At 37.5% G+C, this 13,310-nt stretch overlaps 1 protein-coding gene across 1 annotated transcript; it reads right to left on the bottom strand.

The window, feature by feature from the left end:
* Positions 1–3,237: 3,237 nt before the first annotated feature.
* Positions 3,238–10,736, bottom strand: LOC113238559 (phospholipid phosphatase 1-like). Its single transcript, XM_026475384.1, has 4 exons — positions 10,677–10,736; positions 6,837–6,988; positions 5,784–5,975; positions 3,238–3,429 (listed from the first exon to the last, which is right to left on the bottom strand). The coding sequence occupies exons 1-4, from the start codon at positions 10,729–10,731 to the stop codon at positions 3,238–3,240; spliced, it is 591 nt and encodes a 196-aa protein (XP_026331169.1). The 5' UTR covers positions 10,732–10,736.
* Positions 10,737–13,310: the final 2,574 nt, after the last annotated feature.

Raw genomic sequence — 13,310 nt, 5'->3', positions numbered from 1 at the left:
TACTTGACCAAATGAAAAGACGCGTGATGCGAATGAAGCTTCATACTTGATACTTGTCTTCTAATTTTGTCGAATATTACTTATTTGACAGTAATTGTTTCGGACGGATGTCGGACGGAGATCGAGAGTAGACCCCCAGTTCCGAATCCGAGAAATGACGGTCCGAAATGTCACAGGGATAATTTTATCTCTAGGTGTACAAGCTATATATAGCCTGTCTCTGAAGTTGCAAAACCACAGAGGCAGACAGACCGGTGCGATTAGGACGGCTTCACAAAGGTGGTGAAGAGGAAGCGGCAGCCCACCAGCCCTAACTAGCGTCGCACAGCACCGACAGGACCGAGAACTTCCTGCTGCGTCCGACCATACCGACGACGCTGCTATACCTGTCACGATTGCATTACTCCACGACGTTTAAGGAGATAGTGGAGTACATCAGACATAAAGCCAAATACACCCTGAGGGTCGAGCGGTTGGAGTCCCGCCAAGTGCAATTCGTGTAGATTAGTTAGAAATAGTATTTATGTTTTTCCTTAAGGCATGAGTGTTTTATTGTATTATTATGCATGTTAGTCTATAAGGTATGTATTTATGGGTCTTTGAAACCTAAATACAAATAAATAAATAAATATACTCATATTTTCTTGGATTCGAATCTTAAACTTAAACATTTCTAGATTTGTAAAATCTCGGATACGGAACGAATACAATCGGATGTAGTACGCAAACGTGGTAATTATTTCGGATGGATGGCGGATACATGAGTAGACCCCCGGGTTAATTAGTATATTTACCTGTATACTTTGCTCCTTGTTTTTAGGTTATTTTTTAAGGATAGTGTTTATGTTTCTTTTTACAAGTCATTGCAAAATTAAATTAAATTCAAATTTCAGAAATAATTTAAATGTGGATACTACACCAGGATGAATGGATATGGGCAACACTATCTATAAGTAACAAATTATCAAAAAGGTTCTGTTTGTGATTTGACAGTATTTTTTTGTACATATGTACAAAAAAAGCTATACCCCTGAAGATTTACTTTTGAGGCTGACACAGTGGTTATTTACATAGTTACCTATTTGTATAACTACATAGTGGTATTTACATAATCTCGCAAATCTACACAATTCTAGGTTGTCATTAATTTGTAGAATTTTGGTTCCAATATAATATTGATTTGAAATATAATAGGAAATGAAACTATTTTTCCGGATTTAAATCCCATGGTCACGGTAAAGGATATGTAAAGGGCCCGAAACGTCGGTTTGCTTGAAAAAACAAATATACGCGATTTAAATCCGTAAAAATTGTTTCATTTCCTATGTGTAACAATCGCAAAAACCTAAGAAGTTGAAATATAATGTTCCTTTTTTAACCGACCAAAAAAAAGGAGGAGGTCCTCAATTCGACTGCATGTTTCTTTTGTATGTACGTTACGTGATAACTCCGGTTGTGAACCGATATTGATGATTCTTTTTTTATTGGAAAGAGGGTACCTCAGATGTGGCCCCATTTAAATTTACAGAAAATATTCCTCCTCTAAGGGTGGTAAACTAGGAGGTGAATGACTTTTGAGGTCGGGTTTTTTAGTACTCTGTACTGTTTTTTGTATTTAAATAAAGAGAAACCTAACAATTTGTATGTTTCTTTAATGTTACTCAAATTTCAACTTTACGTTGTCCTAACTAAAGTGTGTTTTTTTTTGAGTAATCTATTTTCCGATAGGGATTTGACAGAGAAGGAATTGACAGATGGCGGCCATCTTGGTTTTTTCTGACACAGAAAATATTGAAGTTGTCAACATGAATCACCTTTCGCTCCCAGAACGTCGTCAAATTTTGGAATTTTACATCAAAAATGGCAAATCAATTCGCCAAACGTACCGTGATTTGATACCAATTTACGGCCAACATCACCGGCCAACCGAAGCCAATATTCGCTTATTGATGAAAAAGTTCGACGAGACGTTTTCTCTGTGTGACGTGTCGCGTATTTCCTACGCTCGTTCAGTGCGTACCGATGAAACCATACGAACTGTGAACGAGAGTGTCACCGAAGATTCGAATGTCTCAATTCGGCACCGCGGTCAAGAATTGGGCCTTACAGCGTCCACTACGTGGAAGATTTTGCGTAAAGATTTGGGTTTGAAGGCGTATAAGATCCAGCTGGTCCAGGAGCTGAAGTGGCATGACCATCCGAGACGCCGTACGTTCTCTAACTGGGCTCTGGCCAAGCTGAGAGATGACCCAGATTTTCATCGGAAAATCATCTTTTCGGACGAAGCACATTTTTGGCTAAAAGGGTACGTAAACAAGCAAAATATGCGGTATTGGAGCGCAGAACAACCCGAACAAGTTCTGGAGACGCCTTTGCATCCGCAAAAGGTCACAGTTTGGTGCGGCTTGCATGCAGAAGGCATCATCGGTCCTTATTTCTTCAAAAATGAAGCCGGAGCCAACGTTACGGTGAATGGCGCGCGATATAGGGAGATGTTGGAAGGCTGGTTTTTCCCAAATGTGGCCACGCACGACCTGGGCGACTTGTGGTTCCAGCAGGACGGCGCCACGTGCCATACAGCCGGTGACACAATGGACTTATTGAAGGGAACGTTCGGCGATCGGATTATTTCGAAAAACGGCCCCGTCGATTGGCCGCCAAGATCTTGCGATATCACGCCGTTGGACTTTTTTTTGTGGGGCCATGTGAAGGCGCAAGTCTATGCGGACAAACCGGCGACGATTGAGCATTTGGAAGCCAACGTTGAACGCGAAATTCTCGCCGTACGCCCAGAAATTCTCGAAAGAGTGATGCGAAATTGGACTAATCGAATGGCACATCTAAAACGTAGCCGCGGTGGCCATATGTCCGAAATCATTTTCAAACACTAAATTAAAAAGAATTTCCTACGAAATAAAGCCGTTTGCCCGATCAAAATGTCATTTTTTCTGTGTTTTATTTAAAAAAAAAACCGATTGCTCAAAAAAAACACGCCTTATTATGTCCTAAATAGTTTTTTCATGAACTTATATTAGAATCAATCAGAAAATGATATTGATAACCAAGAAACAAAAATCGTGGTACGTGGTTATAATCAATGGGTTATGTGAATTAAAAATTGAGACTATGAGTGTTAACTTGACGAAAAACGACGATTTAAGCGAAAAACACACCATAACGAAAAAACTTTGTTACTTAACAAGTAAATGTCATTACGATAATTAGTTTTTTCAAGGTTTATTGTGTCTTTAATGTACTTACAGCTAAAAATATCATTCCATAGGCAGACATGGAACTATGGCCACTTAAGAATGACATTCTAATGTCATTGAAGATGTCCCTTTGGTTTCCTTTGCAGAAAAATTCGTACGGTTCTATATATCTGTTCTGCCATTGTGGAGAACTGCAGTTCACTGATGGTTGGCAAACCTGGAAATTACATGTAAAAATTTTAATAGGCGTCTCTATATTCATTACTTGGTGAAACTTGCAATTTAAAGCTCTGAGTGGCACTGCAACTCCTATCTATGTACAGGCATGTCGCTTACCACCAGGCGCAAAACTTCTTTGTCCCGTTACTTGGTGTCATTATGTATTTATTTATTTATTTTTGGCATAGGTATAGAATACAAACTGTGAAGATGCTATGCCGACTAAGCCACGGAACGAACCAGCGGACCTCACGAATTTTTCTATGTGCTCGTTGTCGTGTATTGGTATAACAAAGCTAAGATACGTCAAAAGTGATTTAGTAATATGAAATTTTATAATTCTCTTCTTTATGCATAAAAAAGTTATAGACTAATTTCGTCCGTAGAATATTTAAACTTCTGTCTTGAAAAGTTGTTATTTAGCCGATGTGACCTTATATTACATTAAGTGTGTGAATTATTTGGATGGAAGTTGATATTTAACCACGATGACCTGATGGTTGGCACTGAAGGGGCTGAATTTATGAGTCTGATTCCCGATAGGACCAATTTAGGAAATTAACTTTTCTATATTGATTGGTGTTCGTTTGAAAAAATGTTTCGCAGACAAAAGTTACCAGTGAGCGGCCCTTTTTTGTTCTCATCTTTTTACTTTGACTGTCATAAAATAACGCAACATACAATCTAGTAAAAAATTATGAAATGATTTAAGAGCAGATAAAATTTAGGTAAATGTTAAATAATTTTTTGACTAAGTAACGTTTTGTATTCTAGCCGATTGACTAAATAAACAGACTTGTGTCCAGGGGGCATAGAGCATATAACCAGAAATAGACACGAAATGTCATATAATTTGTTTGAAAACTATTCTGCCAAATCATTACTGTGACAACTGCGCTCCGGTTGGCCAGCCCGAATTCGAAACAATTGACGTGTGTAGTCAATTGTGTCACTTCAAATCGACCAGTTTAACTTGAGCTTTGATATGATGGACGAAAATTGAAAATTACATATTTAACTACCGATGAAATGTGATTCCATTTGTTTAGTAATTAGATGTTTTGCTGTTTTTCCCACACCACCGAATGGAACAGCCGCCCATAGTTAGAGATATTATCTTTATTACAATAAATACAGAATATATGAAGACGTACACACAGGTCAATTGTTGGCGCTGTACTATTTCAGTTTTCTAATTTGTGATTTCAGCGCAAACGATAGTTGACATTTAAAAGTGATCTAAGGCCCATTTGCCTTGTGAGTTGCCAGGGATAGATGGCCCTTATTTCGTCTCTATTTCTGGCTACATACTCGATGCCAGGGGATCTACTTTCATCCTCCATCCGACATCCGTCCGAAACAATTACCATCAAATAAACTCGACTATTTAGTCGAGTTTATTATATAGATATTAGAAGACAGTATCAAGTATGAAGCTTCATTCGCATCATGCTTCTTTTAATTTGGTCGAGAATTACTTAGTATTACTTATTTGATAGTAATTGTTTCGGATGGATGTTGGACAGACAACGAAATTACAGGGCCTGAAGTACGTCCATGCGTGCATAGTGTTATTATTATATTTAGGCTCTAGGAATAAACTGAACCCTATCCGTATGTTGGTACAGTCCCATGTCTTCTACTATATTTTGATTACAGTGCCCTTCAACCCAACCTTTTACTTATACGGTAAAAGTACTATTATTACCTGTGCAAGCAAGCCTGCCCAAGGACCTTACTAGTCAGGTCCTGACCTCGGATCAGCCCGTGAAGACGTATCACTGGCGGAAGGCTCTGCCCGGGCGCCTGCTATACCTGGTCTTACTAGGGATACCGAGGTCCTTCGGAATTCTCTATGCATCGGGTGAGTAGGGGCAAAACGTATTGGTGCAGCTCCCGCATCCTCGACATTTGCTTTGATTATAGTGACCATCCCTATCAACCTCTTGGTTATGCGAGAAGTGCACTATAATCTGTGCAAGCACAGGGACCTTCTAAGTTCAGCTCTAGACCTCGGATCAGTCAATGTACAGGGTAATGTATTGGTCCAGTTTTTTTGTTAATACCAAGTGACTGAACGTACAAGTCGTGCGCCTGGTGGTAAGCGACACGCCTGTCTATAATAATTGCAGTGTCACTCAAGAGCATTAAATCACAAAGATTTGAGGGGCATTGCCACTGCGCCCGTCAGCCAGAGACATAAGTTGACAAATCACATGTGCCTGTGTGTAAATTTAGCCATTCACTAAAACATGATTTCGGTAACATGTTACCTTTCAAAGAATTATTTTTTTTACATTTGGAACGCATAATTTTGTTAAACAAATACTTTTATGGACATACAGATCTTACCGAAAGAAAACAAGGCCTTGGTCTCCCTATGACCTTCTTGGTGATGTTAGTGATGAGCTCTGTGAAGCATAGGCCAAGAGCGAAGGAGATTGTGACACAGTAGAAGCCTCGCAGCCAGGTGGGTATTGGTACGCCGAAGCAACGGACATTCGTACGTTGCTTTCGCAAGAGTGTCCACTCGCAGATGAGAAACTGAAACGGCATTTTCATTCACAGGTTTAAATCACACTTAAAAATAATATTAGTTATAAGGACACATCTTTGGAATGGTTGCATTTTAAATTTAATACATAAATAAATATGCAAATATTAGAAAACATCACACACGTTACTCCGATCCAAAGTATGTAACTAAAGCACTTGTTGTAATTATTAATAAAGATCGAACACTTAGAAAAAAATCCCTTCGATCCGGCCGGATTCGAAACGGCGTTTGCAAGCAAACCGTGACAGACGCTATGCCAATTAAGCCACGGAACGACGCACATTTTTATGTCTCAGGTCAAGTTATGTCTCAGGGTGACGGGCGCAGTAGCAGTGCCCCTCAGATCTTTGCGATCTAAGAGCTTTACACACGGTGACTTTTGTCAGCGACGCAAACGTGATGCAAACGCGATGCAGTCGCTAATCGGACTGCCCTTACACACACGCGCGATTTTACACACACTTGGAATTTATAGGTGATTGTATCGATGCTATTGCGCGTTTGCGTCATTGCAATCGCAAGTGTAGCGATGCAATCGCGCGTTTCATAAATTTTTTTCGCGTTTGCTTAAGCTCTGAGTGGCACTGCAACTGCTTTGGACAGGCGCGTAGCTTACCATCAGGCGCACGACTTGTCCGTCCCGTTAAAAATACTGACGACTTGACATTATAAAAATACTCATAGTACAAGGAAGTTGAGACCAAGTAAATAGGTGTGGTTGTATAGAACTTAAACTTAGAAATTAAAATAACACACCGCAGAGGTTCGACCCTACGACCTCTGAAATGAGAATCAATCGTTCTTCCCTTCGGCTACCACTAGCAAAACACAAAATAAGTATTACTTACACTCAATACAGGTATACCAATACTGCACAATCTAAGCATGTACACGGGCACGGTGTCTGTTCTATACGGATACATGATGCTCTCGTCGCCGCAGAAGAAACCCCGTTGGAACGGGTTCCAGAGAGATCCTGCCACTGCTAAGGCTGCGATCACTGAAAGTTAAAATAAATGGAATTCTTATGCAATGTTCGCAACTGTGCGTTTTCATCATCATGTTGCGTTTTTTTCTGGCGTATGCGTTAAATGTAAGAAACCCGCATTTATTAGCTTAGTCAGCTCTGCCAAGCCGCCGCGACAGCATCCACTAATTAGGACAAGCGCCACGGTAGCGTACAGCTGACAACGCTCTAGACTAGAATTTCTACATATAACATAATACTTTAAGTTGGATTAAGGTGATTTGTATTTTAGAACTCGATGTAATTAGACTGGCATTAGAGTAAAAGTATTTTTTTTATCAAAACTCGTCTCAGTTTCTTAATTCATGCGGTGCCCCAACACAGTCCATGCAACAGTTACTGTTGTGCTCCTTGTGTCCTAATACCTGTACGAGGGAAGATGTTTACGCGGCCACGGACTGCGCAGTCAAGGTAGCAACGTACTATTCAGGGTCAATATAGTTCTAAAATAAAAGAAGTATCGACACGGTACGAAGAAGAATTCATGCGCTAAAGTGGTGACAATAAAGTTGGTTTCGTAAGAATGCGTTCGTCTGCGACAGTCCGTGCGTTTTACTAGACAAAATGGCGGAAGATAAAATTAAAACATTGAAATTACGACTGAATAAAACGCACCGTTGTAGACATAGAACTGTATGCGTCATGTAGCAATTAATATTAAAACGCTTGACGCAAGAAGAAATTAAAATGGAGACACAGGCAGGATGAACATGAAAGCGCACTAGTGTGGACAAAACTTAGATATATAAACACATTGTTCACTTTCACTAATTAAGACACAAGTACAGATAGGGGATAGAAGTAAAATGATAAAATTGATTCTATTGTCATTATTATTTCCGAAAACTTATTAAAAAAATCTTGTACCATAGGTACAAAATAGTATTACAAAATTGGTGACGTAACGGTGTCGTCACACATAGAAACATAAACATAAGCGTGAAGTGTCGAACTGATTAGGTACAATAAGTAATGGAAATGATGATTAAAATATTATACATTAATTATAGAAGTGGCGGAACTAACAATGTCTGATTGCTATTTACACGTACTGTAGCAGTACGATGTTGAAGGGAGATTGTTTTTTATGATGCTAAGTAACGGGGTGAACAAATCGTGTGTCGAGTGGTAATGACACGCCTGTTAATGACAGTCGCAGTGCCACTCGGAGCTTTAAGTCGCTAAGATCTGACGGGAACTGCCACTGCGTCCGTCCTTGAGACTTAAGTTAACAAGTCCCATGTCCCTGTAATTTCACCATCATCCCTACTCTTCAAAACCTGAACGCAGCACTGCTCACATTACTGCTTGGCCTTCGAAATGGGGAAGGTGGCAGTAGCTGGTGGATAGGATAGGATAGAATAGAATAGGAAACGTTTATTTGCCACAATACAGTCATTATGCAGATTTAAAATAAAGATGACTACAGTGTATTCAACCTGCAAGCTGGTGTGCAAATATTAATTGAATTTAATATTTGGTCACTCTGAGACATAAATTAACAAGCCCCATGTGCCTGTAATATCACCCATTTTTATTAAATTAAATTAAATAAATAACGCACACACTCAACATAGCCCCGCACTAGGGAATCCCTGTGTCGCGGGTGCCATGGACACACACATAGACAACCACAAATTACACCCAAAGTCACGAGAGAAATAATTGTAGGCCATACAACTATTTCTCCCGGCCCGGGAATCGAACCTGGGACCTCTGCGTGGCAGTCCGGCATGGTAACCGTTCGGCCACGGAGACAGTTAAAACCCATTATAATCCATTATAATTAATTTCAATTTCATATTCTGTGTAGTCCAAAAAATTGTATTTCAAATTTAATGAATTCGAATTAAACAAAAGAACTTGTTCGTCACTTGTCACTTCATATCATTAAAAAAATCTAAATACTTTCCAGCTAATTAAAAGAACAGCACGATGGGGTGGGTGCATGAAATGTACCATTCTGTATGTCTGGCTTATTCTGGCCAACAATCGACGAATACCTTACACTATTGACAAATGCTTACACCCGTTATAGCGTTTTTGCAATCGATGCAACAAGAATGAATGAACAGATGATAATCAAGTAGATATGAAATCGTTAGGGTTTAATAAAATAGTGTAATGATAATATTTCATACATTTACGAATAATTTTAACACTTCCGTGTTATTCTTAACTCTGAGGGAAATAATTTAGTTACGTCTATCGTAACTAAAAAGTACCTGAAGTAAATAAAAATAACAATTCATTTAGTGATTTCAAGCGCCATTAAACTGTAGTTGTAAAAATATATTCTGCTGGCGGCGTGGCGTGTCGTTAATGGGCAAAGTTTTGGGATAAATGTTAATTTAATAACTATAGGGAATAGAATAGAAATATAGATTTGAAAACCAAAATTTAGCAGGTTCTCTATAGTACTTAAAGAGAAATACATCCTTATATAAATTATGTGCAAATTAGAAATTTTATTCTTAAATTATTCCTCATAGGTTTTTAGTTTAGTCTGTTTTTGGGATTTTATATCGGGTAACGTACTTTCTATCGTGTAACGAATTAGCACATTCTTTAGACTATATCCTTAGGTGTACCGTATATATTTTATAAGATCATTATTTAATAATAAATACGTAAACCGTTTAATCTAGCAAAACAGTTTATCGCGCTTCTCCTCCGAAGTCTCGCTATAAAAAATCAGATGGTACTCTGATCAATCTCTTTCTTTACGCAGGTCGACCTCTTTCGATACAGTGATTGATATCTTTCGCAATACATTTTTTTTCTTATTTTTATTACCTCTAAATTTAAGTGCGCATTTGACCTCCACTTCAAGTTCTGGAAACTGATGATGAGGTCGACGATAGACGATGCACATCTAAACCTATTCATTCTCACCTTGAAAAGGCCCAAGTTATAGCTTATAGGGAATAAGTCTGCAAGTACGGATTTCCACTCCACAGCCGTTCGCCATATAATTGAACAAAATAAATACATTTTTATTGTAGTTCCTGTCTGATATTAGCAGTCAATTCAACCTCAAATGGCTTTGATTGATTCCGATCAATCTTTGGAAAAAATATATAGTAAAATTGCGGATATACACGATTGCTATACGGTGTGAAAACGCGATTTCTAAAAATTTTCACGATAGAAAAAACACAAACTTAGCTCGAAATTTTACATATACCAATGATTTTCTTTTCAACTAAACTAAATAGAACATGTATAGTATTTGATATATATTTTTCAAATGGATTTAATTTCGTTTGTAAAAAATAAATTCTGAAATAAAGCCAGTGTCCCCGCCACTCGACCCGCGCAATAGAACCAATTCAGTACCAACGGGAAAAATTTTATTTCGTGCATCGATAGTATCGACTCTTAAAGACGATTCATGTAGAAACAAATAATTATACTTTGGTTCGTACAAAATAATCAATAAAAAAATAATCCAAAAAAATACATAATACAAAAATATCAGTCGTTAAAAACGACATATCTCGTAGTATTACGTATTAAAAGAGATCGACCAACGTAAAGAAAGAGATTGACAATAAAATCCTAAATTATTTTTTTTTAAATTTTTGTCATAGCTTATTTAATGATAAACAAGAGAAATATCTAGGATGAATAAGAAAAATAGTACAACAGGAAAACTTACCTATACCGAGAAAAAATCCATCAAGCACAACCTTCCGTATCATCTGTATCGACATTTCGTTTTTTGACATGTTTTAATCAAACTATATTATCTTCTAACACGGAAAAAATTACTACAGTTCTAATGAATTTATTTCTTTTTGCACCGTTTTTCTATTTTTGAAAAAACATATGCATTATTAAAAAAACGTTGTTATGATTTAATTATTTCTTGTTTTTTTTTTTCTCTAAGCTAACGTAAATAAATAATTATATTAGTTTAACATTGGTTTAATATAAACTTTCAAATAATACTCGCAAATACGTTTCACGTCCGCCACTTACAACAGTCAGTACAATTGTAATTGTACAGAGCTGATTCATTTCATATATACTGCAGTTGTTGATGTTATCAGCGTAGATAACGAATAGTATTTTGATACTATAGTACATCAACTGATGATATATTCACTTAGAATCATATTTATTTTACTTGTAAGTATATATAGATTGTTAATATTCTGATTATTAATAAAATGTATGTCAAAAATAAACATTATGAAAAACAGTAGTTCCGTAGGAATGAAACTATTTTTCCGGATTTAAATCGCGTATATTTGTTTTTTCAAACAAACCGACGTTTCGGGCCCTTTACAGGTCCCATGGTCACGGTTGACTGTTGATTTAAATCCGGAAAAATAGTTTCATTCCTATGTATAACAATCGCGAAAACCTAAGAACTCGAACAGTAGTTCCGGTTTATGAAGCGGAACTACGTTTTTAGTGATGAAGAGACTCAGTCTTTTAAGGCCTTTTAAAAAACCTTGACTAATTTTTAACGCCTCACGACTAGTCTAGTCTTTTAACCCTCAAGTCTTGAGTCATAAGACTGAAACTGAAGACTAATTCGAGTCGAAGTCTTTTACCCCTAAATAAATAAATAAATAACGCACACACTCAACATAGCCCCGCACTAGGGAAACCCTGTGTCGCTGGTGCCATGGACACACACATAGACAACCACAAATTACACCCAGACTCACGAGAGAAGTAATTGTAGGCCATACAACTATTTCGCCCGGCCCGGGAATCGAACCTGGGACCCCTGCGTGGCAGTCCGGCATGGTAACCGTTCGGCCACGGAGGCAGTTAACCCCTAGGAAGCTTAAAAGACTTATAAGACTGAAACGACTAAAATGACTAAAACGACTAAGACGACGTGCGCCTCATAGCCTCGGGAGTCGCGAGTATGGCGTGATTTTATTTCTAGCCACAAGGTATTTATTTTACGATTTTTATTATAAGTAAATAAACGTGATTATTTACTACTTACGTCATTTTTATTTTTCAACTTCGGGTTTAATAAGACATAAAATAGGTACAAGTCGTTTGCAAACAACTCGAGTCGTTTAAGTCTTTTGCGTCTTAGTCGGTAGTTAGTATAACGACTGAGTCTTATTAATAAAAACTCGAACCCCCAGTCTTAATTTTAGAGTCGAGTTCTGGAAAATGGAGTTGAGTCGTTATAAAACGCCTTAAAAGACATATCATTTCATTATCATTACATATCGACTGTGAACTGGCAACTGGTACTATCTCAATTTTTGACAACGTTACAGGTGAAGAAAAAACTTGTTTGCGTCATTTATATAACATCTGGTTTATTAAATAATACCGCACACACTCAACAATAATAAGTTATAATAAAAATAGTTCAGCCAGTTCACAGTCGATATGGGAAAAAAAGAATGAATAAAAAAGAGGAATTCCTCAATTCGGCTGTACTTTTTTTTTGTTACGCGATTCCTCCGATATGTGTGAAGCGGTTTCGATGTTTCTTTGTGATGATTGGAAAGGGGGTACCTCAGTAAAGTGGTCCCCTTCAAATTTGAAGAAAATATATTAATATAATTGCCTCTAATGGTGGTAAATTAGAGACCTTACACTAACTTACTTACTCACAAACCTTAGAGATACTTTTTTTTAATTATAAAGTTATAATTATTATAATAATGGTAACGAACTCTCGAGGAAGGAGCAAAAGAAATGTCACGATCTCTATAGATCCACTGTTTACCCGTCCTCGTCTTCCTTTAGTTATTAGCTATTTATTGTTTGATAGATAAATAAATAGTTGAATAATAAATGTTATTACAGTCACTGCTACTGCTTAGTGTTACAGCGCCTGTCGCCTGTCACTGGTTATTACAATTAATATTACTATGGGTTTCTGGGTAATTTTCAGATTAATTTCTCTGTATAATTTCGGTGGAAATTTTTATTATTTAAATATTCTAGAACGTCATCATGATTTATTATTTAATGTTCAAGTGTCCTGAAATAATATTTAATGTAAATAATTTACGATAACAGACACGAATACTTAAATAATAAAAATTGCCACCGTAATTAGAGAAAAACCTGAAAATTACCCCTCTACTTCAGATTTTCGCCTCTATCATGGCCTAAATGACAAATTTAGAATTTTTAAATGAGAGAGGTCGTATCTACGGCAATGGCACAGTCGGCCGGGATCAACGACTCAGGGTCAAGAGTTAGCGTGCGGTACGTATCGAGCAGCACCGCTTTCTGCATTTGTTCTGGAAGCGATTGACACATAAATTCAACCGCCTCAAGTTGCTGGTGAGGCAGGCTG

Source organism: Hyposmocoma kahamanoa, unplaced genomic scaffold (genome assembly GCF_003589595.1).
Source record: "Hyposmocoma kahamanoa isolate Upper Pololo Valley unplaced genomic scaffold, ASM358959v1 96868, whole genome shotgun sequence".
Taxonomy (NCBI): domain Eukaryota; kingdom Metazoa; phylum Arthropoda; class Insecta; order Lepidoptera; family Cosmopterigidae; genus Hyposmocoma; species Hyposmocoma kahamanoa.
The sequence above is the reverse complement of the archived record's forward strand: the minus strand, read 5'-3'. Positions and strand labels throughout refer to the sequence as shown.